Consider the following 18,054-nt stretch of genomic DNA (forward strand, 5'->3'; position numbering starts at 1 on the left):
TGACAACTTTCTTAGAGCCTGACTGACACCGGACTCTTGGAGCTCAGTCTGGCAAAATGTATGAGACACTCATGTAGTGCCCTGATTGGTGTTGACCAAATCTGGTGAGACATATCCTACCCTTTGACATACAGTGACATTTTTTGATGGAATTTTGTTGGAAACATCTCCATTACTCACTTCCCCAAATCACCAATATATTTGAGATTTAACGCTATTTTGGAGGAGGTCAGTCACTTGACGTCCTGTCCACCAGAGTAGTCATTGGTTTCTTCAAAATGGAAAAACCTTGCCTGTTGTTGCGTTATCTGACTTTGCTCATGGGTTCAGCCAAACCCTACGCTTTGAAGTCGGGTCTGGCTTTGCAGGACTACGTGGACCCATATTGATATGATCTTTTTGGAAGTTAACCAACCCTGTAAATCTTGTATAATAAGTGAACCAGCAACGGTTAAGTTAAGATATGGTCCCTTTAACCTTGGGCCACTTGGCCTGTAGAAAAACAACTGTCATTCATGGTTTCTGTTGGGGGTAAGCTGTAACGATTTTTCAAGTTTAAGCAGTTAAACTATATGCAAATCCCTTATTTCCAAAATTCTTTAAACTTGGTAACCCTTACCAAGGGCTTTTTACAGAACACTATAAAGCTGTGTGGCGGCACAGAGGCCCAGTTGTTAGCGCTGTCGCCTCACAGCAAGAAAGTCCGGGTTTGAACTCCTGGGTTGTCCAACCTTGGGGTTCATCCCAGGTCATCCTCTGTGTGGAGTTTTTATGTTCTCCCCGTGTATGCAGTGGATTTTCTCCGGGTGCTCCGGTTTCCCCCACCATCAAAAAGACATGCATGTTAGGGTCAATACTCCTGTCTGTGCCCTTGACCGAGGCATGGCAAGACAAACTGGAGTTGGTCCCTGGGTGCTGCACGACGGCTGCCCACCGCTCCTAGCTACACTGCTAGGATGGCTTAACAGCAGTGAAGAATCCCCACGGGGATTAATAAAGTATATCCACAAAAAAAAAAATCAAAATTCTTCATGACATCTAAGTAGTCTTTAAAACATATTGCTTAAACCTGTTTGGCTCTTGCAAATGTGTCAGCTTTGTCCCATGTAGCAGTACAAGCTAGTGTTATGTACCTGGGTAAGGCCGCTATCACAAGACAACATGACTAGACTAAACTGGCAGCAGGCTTTGGCATGGGATTCTGCATAGGCTTCACCCACACAACGGACTGCCTGGGATTCTTGCAGAATGAGCCAGAATGCTGAGAAGTCGTCTTTACATCTCTGATGGATTTTCTTAACTGGCCCAACTGATGCAGGATAATTTTTGCTGAATATCGAGGTTTTATATCCTCGCAACCTCTCAACCATTCAGTATCAACCCTTCAGGGTTTAGGGAACATCAAGCTCTCTTTAACCTTATTTACAATCAAAGTCAGGCTGTATGTTCAACGACCTGTGAGCACAAGCCACTAATAGAAATTGCTGTCTTCTACTGTTGTTGCTGCTGTTCAGTTTTTTGCCTTGGTTTTGTATTCATCCACCTCAGACTGAATGTCATTATCCCCACAGACTTTGAGATGTAGAGCTATGTGTTTGAGGTTGTGTCCACTTAGCCTGACAACTTTAGAAATTAGAGGGGAAAAAAAGGACAAAACCTCACACTTTTCCATCGTGGCTTGAGTGACGTGTACAGGAAGCTCGTTAATACCCATTGTTTCTGATTGACCAGCTTAAACAGTTAGACAGGCAACAGACAGATGACCCTCTCAGCAGTGAAGTTTATCTGCAGTCAGCTACTTAACAGCAAGGTGAACTCACTAGGTGTCTATGGAAGTCTCCTAAGGTCAGTTTCACGTTTTGTTAAGACTCATGAAAGAGAACCTAAGCATCGCTGAATTGCTTCTGACGTCAAAGCCAAAGTCTTCTGGTTGACCAACAGGCTCCAACCTTCTGCTGTTTAAATAAATATTTCCATCGGTTAGTGCCAACAACATGGCTCACTCCTCACCTCCATGCCCTGTGTGGTTACATTGCCTCTGTCAGGTCTGTTTGTTCATTCACAAACACGTCTCCAGTGTCCAGCCCAGTCGCATGCTGGGGGGTAAGCTGATTGAAAGGTTCCTACTCCTGATAGAAGCGGGAGGTCGGGGGCAGCAGGGTGATTAAGGGAGTAAGGGCAGGTTTGAGGCTTAATGCTATTTCCATGCTCTCGGACACCAGCCTATGCTCTGCACCTTGACCCGAATGACAACAACGAAGCTGACATGTTTTATGAGATTCGGGTTTTAGAGGTCAGTGGTTTAGTGGTTAAAGAGACTAGTCTTGTACCCAATAAGTCCCAGCTCCCACCACCACCACCGCTCCATACCTCCACAACATCTCACCGAGTACGGTAGGGGTTCCAGGGAGGCTGCTCCCTGCATTCTGATGTCTCTGATGAAACACTCACATGCATCCAACAGAGATGGGCACAACAAAAACACACACGTTCTTACTCCACAATGTGTAATATGGATACAATCCCTTGAGCCTCAACACTGCCAATTAGTTGTGTCAGGTCTTGTTTGCCATGCATGTGCTTGGTGTCTAATAAAACACATTAAGCGTTGTTGTCAAGACATGACTTTGCTACTTGAGGAACTGGTTTTTAAACAGCGAAACTCACAGCAGAGAAATGCTTAGCGTGGGAAAGTCAATCAGGGATGCCTGGATGCTGAGCTCGGCGGGTGTCACAGCACAGCTCACCATTGACAGGGGCCCCCAAGTTGACAGGCTAGGCGATTTCTTGAGAGGACAGCAAGTTTGTTTGAGCAAAGTATCAGGGATGATGTCAGAAGATCCTTTTTTTTTCTTCATATAAATCACCTCTTATTACTTAGTCTTAGCTTTTATAGCTATGTGACATTGTAGCTACCTCCACATGTCCTCAAACTCTGTGTTAGATCTATGATAAATGTGCAAAAATTCTAATTTATTGTTAAAGCATTTATGTTCTGTGTTTGTGTGTGTGTGTGTGTCCCACCTCTCCAGGTCCAAGTGTTTGGGAGTTTTAGTACTGGTCTTTATCTGCCGACAAGGTAAGCTGTGTGAATGTCCAACCTGTTTTAGATGTACAGTCATTTTTTTAGCACTCATTTGCCCTCTTCATCTCCACTCAACTGCGAGTGTGAATTGGTCTCTTAAACAAAAGCAATTTAACGGCGTTTTGGAGAAATAAGTGTGTCTCAACCCTGATTCATTCTTAGCCTTTGTTTTTGGGATTAAGGATTCAGTAATTTTTGTTGCGCTAATCCTGAGCTACTTTCAGATTTAATTCTGAGAGAGGGTCCAAGCTGTGTAATGAACACCCAGTCACACGTGTACAAAAAAAACCCCACACCAACCCACACACACACACTGTGGACACACGCGTCACCTGGGTTACTGGACTCTTGACACTGTACAGAGTAAGGCAGATTAGCAGAACTAAGCCATGTGCACGTAATGCTCAAAAGTAAGAGTGTGTATGTATGTGTGTGTGTGTGTGTGCGCGCACGCGCCTTGTGTGTGTGTACGTGTACATGCACGTGTGTTTGTTTATGTGTATGTTTGCAAAGGCGAGTGAGTCTGTGTGTGTGTGTGTGTGTGTGTGTGCGTGCGTGCGTGCGTGTGTGCGTGCGTGCGTGCGTGTGTGCATGTGTGAGAAAGGCCACTAGGTCCACAATGGTCACAACATGTAAGCAGCACGTCAGAGGTACCCGTAACGATCTTCACTTTGTGAATGGATCCTTTTTAACGCACATTAAAAAAAAATTGTGAACAGTTCATTAACTCATTAATGATGTCCTTGTCTTAACTTATTTTGTATATTACCAACAATGTGAAATCACTGAAAACTTTTTTTTTACATTTGCACTAGAGGACAAGGTCTATCCACCTGCCTGTTCAGCTTGCCTCTTGGTAGCTTGGTTATACTTCTGGACTGAGAGTTGAAATTTACTGCTCAAAAAAGTCACAATTAAATGTCGAAGTAATATTGAAATAATTACTGGAAATCTTGATAATCATGGGCTGAAATCAGCTATTTGGAATCAGCAGGGTTTTTCTACACCCACGCATACTGTAGACTAATAATAGACACGTGCCGTATAAAAAGACAGTAAGTCTGAGCGGGCTGTGCGACGGGGCCTAGCCACCTGCCAGCATGGGCCCGGTGTAGGAAGCAGCATCAAATAAAATAAGAGATATTGTTTTCCATAGTAGACTCGGATTAAGCGCTTTTTGATGGGATGTAGTGCCTTGACTTGAGAGACACACACAGACACACACAGACACACACAGAGACACACACACACACACACACACACACACACACACACCCCTCTCCACCTGTCTCTCCTCCTTCATTCATCACCGCCCTCTCCTTTTGGCCTATCTTCTTCCCGCCCCATTTTCCCTCCATACCTGCTGTCTCCCTCTGCTGTTCGGTCTCTCCTCTCCTCCAGCGACATCGACCTGGTGGTTTTTGGGAAGTGGGAGACACTTCCCCTCTGGACACTGGAAGAGGCGCTCCGGAAGAGAAACGTCGCTGATGAGAACTCTATCAAAGTGCTGGACAAGGCCACGGTACGACTGTGTCCAGCCAGTTGTCAGGGCAGGGAATGAGCATTGCATTAAGTATAATAGATTGTAATAAGTTACGTGTATGAGACTGTCAGAGCTATATTATATTGACAATCCCATATTGCGTTGTTGTTTTGTTTTTGTTTTTTTGTTTTTTTACCTTAAAAGTGGATTTGGCCATGTATTCTGCAAAGTGTAGCAACGTTGCCTTCACATTTCTTTTTTGCATAATGTTGTTGTTACTCGTCTGGTGTCAGGTGGGTGCGGGAAAGCTGTGAGTGATGGCTGTCGATCCCTGTGCATCGTCAACACCCCTTTATGTCTCACGGTTTGTGTCCCCAGGTCCCCATTATCAAGCTAACTGACTCCTTCACCGAGGTCAAAGTGGACATTAGCTTCAACGTGAAGAGTGGTGTCAAAGCCGCCCGGCTCATCAAAGAATTCAAAGAGGTACACAGCCCACAGCATACACTAGTAAGAAATGAGCTCATCTTTTGTGAGAAATTGAAAAGGTGGCTCCATCTTTACTTCAGATTCATTACAGTCGGCAGTGTTGTTTATTTGTAAAGGGTAGTGTTCCTGATTTGGATTTGGATGGATTAAGTATGGTCTTAGATATACTAGCACTAAAAAGTATAAAAAGTAATATTTTCTTGCTTGTACATCTTGAAGTTTGAGCTCATGAGCTGCAAGTACATGAACTGTACAAATACACAGCTGGTGTAATGGATGACCAGAGATGCACCCAAGCCGATGATTATAGAAGCCCATTGTGCTTTGAAAGTCAATTTGACAACCTGAAAATCCTGGCCATAACTTCTTTACAGGGCCCATGAATACTCACAACTGCTCAGATTAGGGAAAAAAAATTAAATTAAATTTTAAAAAAAAACCAAACTTATTTGCACTAGAGGGCGCTATCGACCCTCACTGACTGTTACCTACTCCCTCTGATAGAAGTATCCTGTACTGCCTTACCTGGTGTTGGTGTTGAAGCAGTTCCTGTTGCAGAGGGATCTCAATGAAGTCTTCACTGGAGGCATTGGCTCCTACAGCCTGTTCCTCATGGCTGTTAGCTTCCTGCAGGTCAGACACACTCTTCCTTCTGAACACCAGACACTTGGTTTGTACACTTAACAAGGGATAAAATGGGGACTTTTTGTAGTTAACGAAACCTTTAATTGCTGTAATCACATAAGCAATGAGAGGAAAGACATAGAACATGGTAAAATGTGTTATTTTCAGTTTCTCATTTTATAAAGAGACTTACAGTTCCACTGTAAAATGAATAATGAACATGCATTTAGACTGCATTTATAAAGGACAGAGGATGAAAAGATTTAGTGGATTATTGTCAAGCTCCATAAATAAACCATTAATCCCCCATGTATGTAAATCCTAAGCCTGTTGTAAATTGTGTAAACTTGCTTGGAAGCAAGTTTAGCTTGATCCCTTTCATTTTAAACATTTGATAAGTCTGCTTTGATCACAGTGTGCTCACAGCTCCCTGGGAGAGTGACCCTATGACTGAGAGCACTGACTATTTACGGTGCACTGTGTTTTTCCGAAAACAGTCCAGTTTATTGTCAAGGATCGCTTCCACACTTAGACTGCCAAATCTAAAATGTTTTGTTAAAGTGAGCAAAACATTAAAGTGGAAATTCTGAAGATTCTCTCTTGAATTGTCACTTTGTGGCTTGGTGGCGCGGTGTTTGCACTGCTGCCTCAGAGCAGTAAAGCCCCGAGTTTGATTCCCGCCTGTGGCGGGGTTGGCAGTGGGGGAGTTGCATGTTCTCCCCAGGCCTGTTGGTGTGCAGTGGCTGGCTGTGTGTATTCTGCATATTTGCCCCGTGCTCAGTTGTAATGTCCCCCGATTAGGGGTCTTCCTGTGTGGAGTTTGCATTTCTCCCCATGCTCACATGGGCTTCTTCCAACATCAAAAGAACCCCAATAAAAACATGCCGAACACTCTTCTGTCCTGCCCTTACCATGACATGGATGTCCACCTGGAACTGTGGGTACCAAAGAAAAGGGCTGCCCACTGCTCCTGGCTGTTCCTGGAGGAAGGACAGCAGGATGGGGAAAAATGCAGAAGGAACATTTCTTCACCCACCACTCCCTTCATACATGTGTGTGTGTGTGTGTGTTCCAGTCTGTAGCTGTTAGACGAATAAAGTCTCTCTTCTGTTCTCTGAATAAATGTTTTAAGTTACCATTTTTGGCCAAACAAGGTCTTACAATGACAATCCAGCCTTTCGGCCCACTGATGAAAGCCCTTGAATTTGCAGTTATACAGAGAAGTACAAATGTTTCTGTGGTGACATTCCTGCCAAAAATCCCAAGCGTTGTAAAAGTAGTGATGGTTTAACTGGATCCAGCAGCGGTTGGTCTACCGGAGATGACAGGCTGAACAAACGCTCTGTGTTGTGGTGTCATGGCAAACAAAGGTAGTTAGCGGTTTTGAAATGACTCCTGGCAAGCATTTGCTGAAAAAGAATGCAGCCGATTCTTTGAGATGGCCACTTATAAGAATATACTATTTTAATTTTAAAAAATACATAAATAAACGGGGAAAATCCAGGCAGAAGCTGTGATCTTTAATTTATATGACCTATTTAACCCACTTCAGCCATGAAGGTGTCCTGTATCTCTAAATTAGAGGAAGGCAGGAGATATTTATATACACTGACATGACTTTTTTTTCACTGATTTAAAATCACTGTGGAGAAGAGTTACAGTCCACCAAATACCCAATATTTAAGTATGGATCTACAGACTTCCCAGTCCCAGGTATAGAGGGGGACACTGCTTAGCTGAAAAACTAATGTATGGAGGGTTAAAGCAATATCTTAAAATGAGGAACTCTGTCTCATCTTGTGATGTTTTCAGGTATAAAGTCTGAAGATTTTTGTCTAAATAATGAATTCTTAATGTCGGATGTTGACTTTGATTAACAGCCACCGTTGATCTGACATGACATATGTTTCTAACATCTGTTCACACAATGTTTCCCCCCTTCCAGCTCCACTACAGGGAGGACGTGTGCAGTCCCAACACAAACATTGGCGTCTTGCTCATCGAATTCTTTGAGCTCTATGGGCGCCACTTCAACTACCTGAAGACAGGCATCAGGATAAAAGATGGTGGCTGTTATGTTGCCAAAGACGAGGTGCAGAAAAGCATGATGGATGGCTACCGACCCTCCATGCTGTACATTGAGGACCCACTGCAGCCAGGTAGGGGTGGCTGACCCACAGTCAGGCTTCCTGGCTGATCGCATACGGTGCACTACAACATCTAGGCTAGTGGTAGCCCAAAGGTTAAAGAAACAGGCTTTTGACCACATAGACACTATAACCAGCAGTAGAAAATCTGGACCGTAGCATGTGAATAATGAACACATTTTCTACTGTCAACTGATGCTGGATCAGTACTTAAAACTGAAGTCTTTCAGTGAGACTTCTCACGGGCAAAACTGGAAGACTGATTTTGTACTGGGTTGTTTCTCGATGTTAATTTGTGTTGCTAGGTGCATGTGAAACAAGATGTTTGTAGGAGCATTCACTTTTAGCAAATCTTTGAGAAAATAATCGTTCAATTTTTTTTGAATTAAAAATTTGATAATTTTCAACAGGCTGTATGGCAAAGCAGCTTCCAGCATGTGTAGTTGTAGGCATTACGGTGATACCTTAGATGGTAGTGTCTGCCTCTCATCTATTTAATGGAGACCCTATCTAGGGCTGCAACAAAGTATCCTTATTCATAAAAGTACTTTTTTCAGTTAATCGATTATTTAGTTTATAAAATGTCAAAAATAACGTCAAATGCCTGTCAGATGTTTCCAGAGCCCAAAATGATATCTTTAAAGCTGTTCATTTAGCCTGGCTAGCACCCAGAAAAAGGTAGTCTTTTTTTATGATATGAATTGATAAGGAAGGCAAGTTTTTTTTTAAACTGTAACCAGCAAACGTTTGGTATTCAACACTTAATCAATGATTAAAATAATTGATTGGTTACCAAAATTATAAGCTATTAATTTTATGTCGATTGACAAATGTAATAATTTCAGCACTAAACCTATTTCACCTGTTATCTAGCCTAATTCCTCCACCCAGAATTAAAAAGGGCTGAAACCAGCTCCACTCCAACTAGACCACAGACCTGGGGCAAGCTCCTGCAGCAACTTTTCCTTGCTGCTCAGTCAAGGCGAATGTACTGGGCCAAAAAGATCTCTGTTTAGCCTTGCTCAGGCGTCCTTTATAGGTCTAAAGGCACTTTTAAACTGATGATGTCTTTACCTTAAATTCGAAAAGTACAAAGGGCTTTATTTCAAATACAGTGCTGCTTGAAAGTATGTGAACCCCTTGAGCAGTTTAGATTTTTCTGTTTTACCATGATTTTCTTATCCTATCATCACCAGTTTTTATGTATGAAATGTCAGATATATGTTTATCAGTTGCGTGTACTTGTTTAGTGGGACTTGTTTAAGTAGCCCAAAAACTACATGAAACATGGAATTAGTGTATGTGCAAAAGTAAGTGAACCCCCAGCTGCATTGGTTAAGTCAAGCAGGTAACAGACTCGGGTGAAACACATTTGGGTGCTTAATTAATCATTTAAGCAGGCCAATGAAATGAGATATCCTTGGGAAAGGGTTTGGCCTGCACCAATTAAAAGAGAGAGGAAATCAACCAAACCACTGTGGTCCCATACAAATCAACAATGCCGAGAGCAAAGGAGATATCCGAGGACATGAAGAAGAGGGTAGTGATAGCCCATCAGTCTGGGGAGGGCTATAAGACCATCTCCAAAAGATTCCAGCTCCATCCATCCACTGTAAGACAAATAATGTACAAATGGAGGGCCTTCAACATGACAGCAACTCTGCCTAGAAGTGGACGCCCATCAAAACTATCACCCAGAAGCACCAGAAAAATAATAAATCAGGTAAAGGCCAACCCACACATCACCTCTAGAGAGTTGCAGACCTCTCTGATAGCATCTGGGACAAATGTGCATGCGTCTACAATCAGACGAAAATTGAATAGCCATGACATTCATGGGAGGGTTGCTAGAAGGAAGCCTCTGCTCTCAAAAAAGAACAAAGCTGCCCATTTCAACCTTGCCAGAGAGCACTTGGACAAACCAGAGACCTTCTGGAAGTCCATTCTCTGGACAGACGAGTCCAAAATAGAATTATTTGGTCACAATCAAAACCAACATGTTTGGAGAAAAGCCAACACTGCATATGAAGAAAAGAACCTCCTCCCAACAGTGAAGCATGTTGGTGGAAATGTGAAGGTCTGGGGCTGCTTTTCTGCTTCTGGACCTGGACGACTCCATATTATCCAAGGAACCATGAATTCTCCGGCATATCAACAAATTCTTGACCAGAATCTCCTGCCATCAGTCAGGGAGTTGAAGCTGGGACGAAAATGGATTATGCAACAAGACAATGACCCAAAGCATTCCAGCAAAACTACAAAGGAATGGCTTCAGAGAAAGAGGATTCGTACTCTGGATAGGCCCAGTCAAAGTCCGGATCTTAATCCAATTGAAATGTTGTGGCAAGACCTGAAGAAGTTGGTACATACCAGATGTCCATCCAACCTCTCTCAACTGGCTGAGTTCTGCAAGGAGGAGTGGGCAAAAATCCCCATAAGCAGATGCGAGAGACTGCTTAGTGGTTACAGAAGACGTTTGGTTGAAGTAATGGCTGCAAAAGGAGGAGCCACAAGCTACTAATACAAGGGTTCACATACTTTTGCACATGTTAAATTTTCAGTTTTTGTGAAATAAACCACCTTTGTTGAATTAAATAATGAAAATATGTCTCTTTTTGTGTGTGTGTCCATTATTTGGAAGGTGTGCTTTACAAATTGGGATTTGGATGTATGTGTAATAAGCTTATTTTAATGTTTTTTACAAAAACAGTGACCCTGTCTGGAGGGTTCACAAACTTTCAAGCAGCACTGTATATCTTTAAGACGTATGCATGTTTCTGGAATTGTGCAATCAAGAACAGTGTCAAACTTAGCACATTTTATGGCAAATCAACCAAACTGACCACTTGTCTTTTTGTGCTTTTCAGACAATGATGTGGGCAGAAGTTCATACGGTGCCATGCAGGTGAAGCAGGCATTTGACTATGCCTATGTAGTGCTTAGCCACGCGGTGTCACCGATCGCCAAGTACTACCCCAATAATGAAACGGAGAGGTAAGGAGTTCAAGACATGGATGTGAATGGTAGATTACAAATCTAGTTAACTCACACATGCATCCTGATATCAGAACATGCATGATGCCTGATTATTGAACAATTGTTTCAGTAAGCCCTTTTTTAAATCACCCCAGTATGCTGCACAATTGTACTTTGTATTGGTCAACTGATTCGTCTTTCTCTACATAAATGCTCCATTAATGTGCAGCTGATAACGTTTTGGCATCATAATTTCAACTTTAAACACTATTCAACAATGATATGCCTTATTGATGCCACTCTTCACCACCCACTCATCTAATTTCTTCACAGAGGACAACGGATGTTCAAGCAAGCAATAGAAAATCACTTGAACCTCGGGTTTGATTTTATGTGAAGGAACTTGTTAGCTTGTAAACTGACTAGTTGTAACTGACCCAAATAAACATTGATTTGACCAGCACAGCAATGCAGTATTAACAGTGGCAGTACAACACTGACCGATGCATTGCTTTCATATATAATGACTATGACTTTTTCAATATCAAACTTCAGCATACTCGGTCGAATAATCCGGGTGACTCAGGAGGTGGACGAGTACAGAGAATGGATCAGCAAGCAGTGGGGGAAACCCACTCAGAGCGACCCAGCACTAAACAGTAAGTCTCATGTCAACGGTGACTGACTGCATCCTTATCATATGCGTTGTCCTTCCTTGAGTCGGTTATTCAGAGTTTGTGGATATCCCATGGGCACAGGGAAAAAAAGATGGTTACAGTTGTTTTCTTTCTCTAGATTGTTGACAGCACTCTCACTTTCATTCAAACTCCCCCTAGATGGTGAGAGAAGAGACAGTTGGGGGATTTCTTGCTCACTCATGCGTGTGCTTTACCATAAAATGAATTCATGTCCGTAGGGCAGGTAAAATTGTCAGTTTAAAACTTTTTGCAGGATGGGTAAAGGTCCCATGAAAATGGCAATTGGAGCACTGACAATATCCTTTTATCCAAATTAAATGGAATAGGATTTTGTTAGGGGAGGGAGTTTGATTCGACTAACAGCCTATAATGACTGGGCAGAAAGTGGGCATCAGTGTATTATTGGCTCGTTACAGGTTGGTGGTAGGAGATCACCCATCTTCTCCCAATCTCGCACCCCATTCATTGTGTATACTCGTAAGTGGATACACTTTTTGGTAGTTTTCAGGGAGAACCAAAATATTCCTGTAAACACAAATATATGGTGTACATTTCTTGAACATGGTGTAAAGTGCAGATAAAAGAACTCACAAGAATGAAAGTCGGTGTCAGATAGATGGGACACTTTATTCGTCTTACAGCTACACAGTAGAACACACACACATGCAGGGAGTGGTGGCTATATATAGATTTAAAAGATTCACTTAATTGATTTTCAAACACCCATGTTTTCACCAGTGCTCATTGTGTTTCATGTTAGCCTATTTAGTTTCCAGATTAGTACCACATGAGATCATGAGCAAAAAGCATGTGGAAATATTCTCTGACCTGTATCTGGAGGAGACGATAGCAGTGGGGAAAATAGTCATAGTTCTTGCCAGTGGAATCTGAGCTGGTTTTTGCTGGAACGTGTGTGTGTTACCAGCGGTTTGGACTGGCTATCAGCTGTTTCTCACTTGTGTTTGTCCCACTGCTGTCACCACAGGAAATGATGTCACGCTGCTGGTGGAGCCCCGGCAGCTTGATGAGTGCAACAACAACATTCCAGAGGATGACGTGGTGGTGCTTCCACCTGTACCTCGCGGCAAGGCTTCCTCTTCCTCAACCTCCTCATCTCCTGCCCCGTCTCTACGCTCCTCCCCTTCTTCTTCTCCGCTGTCGCCTTCCTCCTCCTCCACCGTCTCCAGCTCCAGTGATGCGGTCAGTCCTGCAGCTGAGCACACAAACATACACATGCTTGCAGACACACGCATAATCTTGCACGCTTGCAGACATACGTATTACATGGTACAAGTTATAACCTATGTTTTCCCACAGACCATAGTGGCCATTTGGTTACCAAATTTCTCAAGCCCCCTTTTACAATTTCAGAAGCTAAATATAAACTTTATTTTACTTGCCCAACTTACATACCAATGCCACAACATTACCAGGTATTGGTGTTTATGATATAGAACAGTCAGACAATAAGCACAAGTGTCAGGTTTTTTTGTCAGTCTGTCTTTAATGCAAGCAAGAAGTTGTTGCTAAGGATAAAGATTAGAAATTCTTATCAATTAAAGCAAAATGATGTGTTTACACCTGTAAAGTGACGTGGTCACGCTGTGTGCAGACCTGGGTCAAATAGTATTTGCGAATAATCCTAAGAATTTTATTTTAACCACCAAGGAGAACTCAGAAGGCTGATGCTTGCCACTTGAGACAATAAAAGACCAGCAGGTTCATGCAATCATAGCAAAGTATTTGAAATTCAAGTTGGTAGGCTTTCCTTTGATTGACCAGAGATCGGCATTGTCCTGACTTGTTTAGCACCACCCATGTGGTACTGTGAGAAAGGCAAAACAGTTTTCAAATACAGTTTAACCCTAATCTGGTTGTGCACTTACTAGTACAGAGGATATGATAGAACTTGATTGAGACCTAGCTTGCATGTTAGATGAGGAAATAGGAGTATTAAGAATTGTTTTTCACATGTTTGGTCAGGACTCTGACGGCACCCCATGTAAGACTGCCAAGCAGCAGCCTGGACGGGGCTCTAGTGCCCACAGAGAAACGACAGGCGGTGTCACCAATCACAGAACACAGAGCCACTCCACCAGCACTCCAGTGGGAAGCAACAAGGGGGGAAAGGTGGGTTCAGCTCAGTCAATTACTTGTACCTAGCACGTATCTAGTAATACGATTTAAATAAACTTTAGTAAACTACTTTTAAATAACAAAGGTATAAAAGGTTTATGCTCAGTTTGGTAATAAAAGTCTGTCTACGTGTTCAGCCTTTACCTAACATCCTTATCCGGGGCTTCTTAAAAAGAATGAACATGGACGTGTGGGTGGCATGGCGGTCTATTCCGTTGCCTGCCAACACGGGCATCGCCGGTTCAAATCCCAATGTTACCTCCAGCTTGGCCGGGCGTCCCTACAGACACAATTGGCCGTGTCTGCAGGTGGGAAGCCGGATGTGGGTATGTGTCCTGGTCGCTGCACTAGCGCCTCCTCTGGTCGATCGGGGCACCTGTTTGGGGGTGAGGGGGGACTGGGGGGGGAATGGCGTGATCAACCCACGCGCTACGTCCCCCTGGCGAAACTCCTCACTGTCAGGTGAAAAGAAGCGGCTGGCGACTTCACATGTATCGGAGGAGGCATGCGGTAGTCTGCAGCCCTCCCCAGATCGGCAGATCGGCAGAGCGGCTGGAGCAGAGATCGGGATGGCTTGAAAGAGTGGGCTAATTGGACGGATACAATTGGGGAGAAAAAAGGGGAACGTTTTCAAAAAAAGAATGAAAAGGTTTACATTTTAGTGTCTGGCTTAAGGATACTGCGACAGATGACATGGTTGTAATGGGATTAAACCTGCACTGTTACATGGACAAACTCATTGATTGCCACATTGCAAACCATATAAATAAAATATCTAGAAATAAACAGCAAGTGAATATAAACTGATGTCAAACCAACAAACAAGATGTATCTATAATAACGATAACTAATATGATCAAGTAAAAGTGACATGTAAGGCAAATGACCTACTTTATGGCTGCGTTACAGGGTTTGAAGCAATCTGCCCATAGCATTGAGTTTTGTTGTTTCATATTATTTGAAGCAAAACAAATCACCAGGGACACAAGAATCCTCCAAGTTCACTTTATTGTAATATACATATAAAAGTACAGTGTACTTTCCAGTGCAATGAAATGCATTATGCCCTGGCTCTCTCAGCCCTTAAAACTGTATAAGGAAATGATAAATAATAACAAAAACGATAAATAAGAAATCAGAAATTCCACAAAATATAAAGGTGCCTACCGTTCATTATTCTGACCTCCTGAGGGTAAAAACGGTCTTTGAGGCGACTGCTCAGAGCTCTGGTACTCTGTAAGCATTGTCCTGAGGGAAGGAGAGCAGACAGTGTGCTGGGTGGCTGGTGTCCTTCATCATACTTAAGGCCTTCCTTCTGCAAACGGATGGTGTACATGTCCTGAAGCCTTAGCAGTGCTGTTCTTATGATTTTTGAAGCCATTTTTACTATCCTTCTCAGTTGTTTGTGGTCCTGTTCAGTCAGGTTGCCAAACCACACCAGTATGCTTCCAGTAAGGATGATCTCTGTGGTAGTCTGATAGAAACTGACCAGGTTTTTTTTGTGTACAGTTTTTAAGACATCTCAGAAAGTATGGTCTCGGTTGTGCCTTAATGACACAACTGCTGTTTAGAGACAAGGAGAGGGAGTCTGAGATCTGAATGCCTAAAAATCTGAAGTTCTTACAATTTCAACAGATACTATCATTATATATTCAATAGTTATTAATAGGGGAAAAATAAATATAATCATTTATGAAATGATGCAATCTTTTTTTACAATCAGGATATCAGGTTTACGTCAAATAATTACCAGACAAAATTCTCAAATCCAGAAACCAAATTGAGGTTTTGAAAAAAGTATGGACCAGAACTCTGACTTTGTGTCTTCCTCCCCCAGGCCAGGACGTCTCGTTCCCACCACAAGAACGCCCACCACAACCAACAGAGCTCCTCCAGCACCAAAAACCATCAGAGCAACAAGCCACACCATCAAGGCAACAGCAAGAAGAGGAAAAATCAGAGAGACTCCACACAAGAGGACCTCTGCAGATAGGGGCTCCTCTCCCCTTCCCCTCCCCTCGTCCTTGTCCGCTACTGACTAACTGACTGACAGTCCCACACTTCTGCTGCCAGACTCCAGCCTTGGGAGTTGTTAGTAGTATTACCAATCTTCATCTCTCTCTAGAGCGTTTTTATTTTGGGGGGGATGCGCAACATTTTATAGCAGAATGAAAGTACAAAAAAAAAATCTATATATATATATATTATTATTATTACTATTATTATAGGAAATGGGGCTTAAGTTCTTGGACCTGAACTGAAACCATGAAGGATTAATGCTCATCTGCTTCACGATGGCTCCGTCTTTGGAGCGATTTTTCTCTACCCAGCACCCACACAATCTGCCTCCTGCACCCGCTGGTGAACAGGAGGAGCAAGGTTGGGTGAATGGAGTGATACCTGGAACTGCTGACTATACATTTCGATGAGGAAGAAAAAAAAAAGTTAAAAACTTTGAAGAAGAAAAAAAAAAGGCAGAAAAAGATGCAATTGACAAAAAAATGTACAAAACTGTTACCTTGAACAAAAAAAAATGTACACAGATTTTTAAAGATGGTAACTTAAAGATGCAATCTGTAAGAGTGGGGGACATAACTAATGCATGAGATTTCTCTTTTTTTGTTGATGGGTGGTATGTTTTGTTATGTCTAAACAGATTATACAAAGATTTATAAAAAAAAAAGTTAAACTAGCAAAAAAAAAAAAATAGAAAAAAATCCTAAAAAAATTGTTTCATATTACCTTTTTACAGGATATACCGATTCAAGACATGTAGACATGAACACACCCCTTTCCTCTGCTTTTTGGCAAAGCCAAGAGCCGGTTTGGGTTTCATCGCCAACATGAAACATCAGCATCTCTTTCTTGCTCCCAGTCGCTCTGTGTGAGTGTGTCCCAGTGTTGGCGAGCTGATGCACACACACAGCCCAGTAGGGGACTGGGTGGATGGAGGCTGATCCCCAACACAGCATCATAGCTCAGCCACGCCCCTTCACAGACTTCAATGGCTACAGGTTCAAATTTGGTAAAGGAGTGAAAAATGGTTTTGTTGAAAAATCCTAAACTTGAAGAGGAGAAGAAAAAAAAACCCTACTTGTAAAACGATCCAACTGTGGGTGGGTGATAGATAATCAGTGCCCCTTGGTAATAATATACCTACCTACAAAAATCGTTTGTATTTGTTAAATGTATTTATTTTTTTATTAATTATATAAATATAGTATGGATATGACATGTATTAACATTAGCGACGATAAATCGAGATATATGGGAAGTACAGTTCATCAGGTAAATTACAATGTCACCATTTATGTTTTATCTCATTGCCTTTTGTTTCACTTATAGTTGAGTGACCAAGTTACTTTGAAAAGCTGAGACCATTTTACTAGTCAGACGGTTAGAGTTTGTTTTAATTATGTGGCTGGTCTACTTACTTTAAAAGGGAGCGGATTTTTTTTTTAATTTGTTCTAATTTCCTCTCTTCCTGAAACATGTAGGAAACAAACTGGTATTTCACCCCCCCCATTATTGTTGCTGTTCAGCAACTGGCCTGTAGATGGGGTCATCGCTCAAGTCTTCACAGTAACTGGGCTTGTATACTGCATTTGGATACATTATCCCTGCGTCATTTCCGTTATAGAGAGGAGAAAAAAACCCAACAAAATATTCAATCACCGAAAATTACTGAACACTTTATAGGACACTTGTTGAACATGGTTACTTGTTTCAGGGAGTAACAGTCAAAAAGCACACCGCAGTTACCTTATTGTCCTTACTCCCTAATATGACCCAGCTGTAACACAACACAACACAACAGCCAGCAATAATTACCGCCCTGCTGTACTTTGTCAGACCGTCATTATTACTGTACTTCACACAAATACTACAGCGGCTCGTCGAGTACCTGCTACAGTTACCACCAACACCACCTCAGTGAGCGCCGCCGCACTTAACCCCGAGTCGTTGCATTTCAAGACTGCACACCTTTTCCTCAGAAATACGTGTGACGAGACGACTTTTTTTTGTTGAATGAATGCACTACAAATATTGATGTTGAATAAGATCGCGTTTTCCCCCCTCCTTTGCAGATCTAAATGCAGTATATACTAAAGTGCTGTGCTTGGGGGGGCAATATTCACCGGGACCCGGTGAATATTGTTTTAGTGCCATCGGAAAGTTCATCGACCATCGCCTCACTGCGGGTACATCAGACCCAACTGTACTCATCACAACTGTTTCTCTGCAGCTATTAAAAATTCATGCAATAAAACAGTACGATTACACTCGGCTTGGTTACAACCTGTGCTTCTCGGCTGTTCGTATGTGAGTCTTTGCGGTGTGTGTGGTACCCGAGAGTGGTAAAAGTGAAATGAGAGGGAGGGGGGGGTACATTTCTGCCTAAATTTGTTCCGGATG

General features: G+C 42.5%; 1 protein-coding gene across 1 annotated transcript in view; it reads left to right on the top strand.

Moving 5' to 3' along the window:
* tent4b (terminal nucleotidyltransferase 4B) overlaps positions 1–17,931 on the top strand; it is a 44,293-nt gene extending 26,362 nt beyond the window's left edge. The window contains exons 3-12 of the mRNA XM_056278295.1: positions 3,033–3,079; positions 4,487–4,607; positions 4,947–5,054; positions 5,562–5,690; positions 7,627–7,840; positions 10,696–10,822; positions 11,360–11,463; positions 12,488–12,702; positions 13,486–13,632; positions 15,476–17,931. Of these exons, the coding sequence (XP_056134270.1) occupies positions 3,033–3,079; positions 4,487–4,607; positions 4,947–5,054; positions 5,562–5,690; positions 7,627–7,840; positions 10,696–10,822; positions 11,360–11,463; positions 12,488–12,702; positions 13,486–13,632; positions 15,476–15,631 (1,368 nt within the window). The 3' untranslated portion in view covers positions 15,632–17,931. The remainder of the gene's footprint in view (positions 1–3,032; positions 3,080–4,486; positions 4,608–4,946; positions 5,055–5,561; positions 5,691–7,626; positions 7,841–10,695; positions 10,823–11,359; positions 11,464–12,487; positions 12,703–13,485; positions 13,633–15,475) is intronic.
* The last annotated feature ends 123 nt before the right edge of the window (positions 17,932–18,054 follow it).

The sequence above is a fragment of the Lampris incognitus genome, chromosome 4 (genome assembly GCF_029633865.1).
Source record: "Lampris incognitus isolate fLamInc1 chromosome 4, fLamInc1.hap2, whole genome shotgun sequence".
In the NCBI taxonomy this organism is placed as follows: Eukaryota; Metazoa; Chordata; class Actinopteri; order Lampriformes; family Lampridae; genus Lampris; species Lampris incognitus.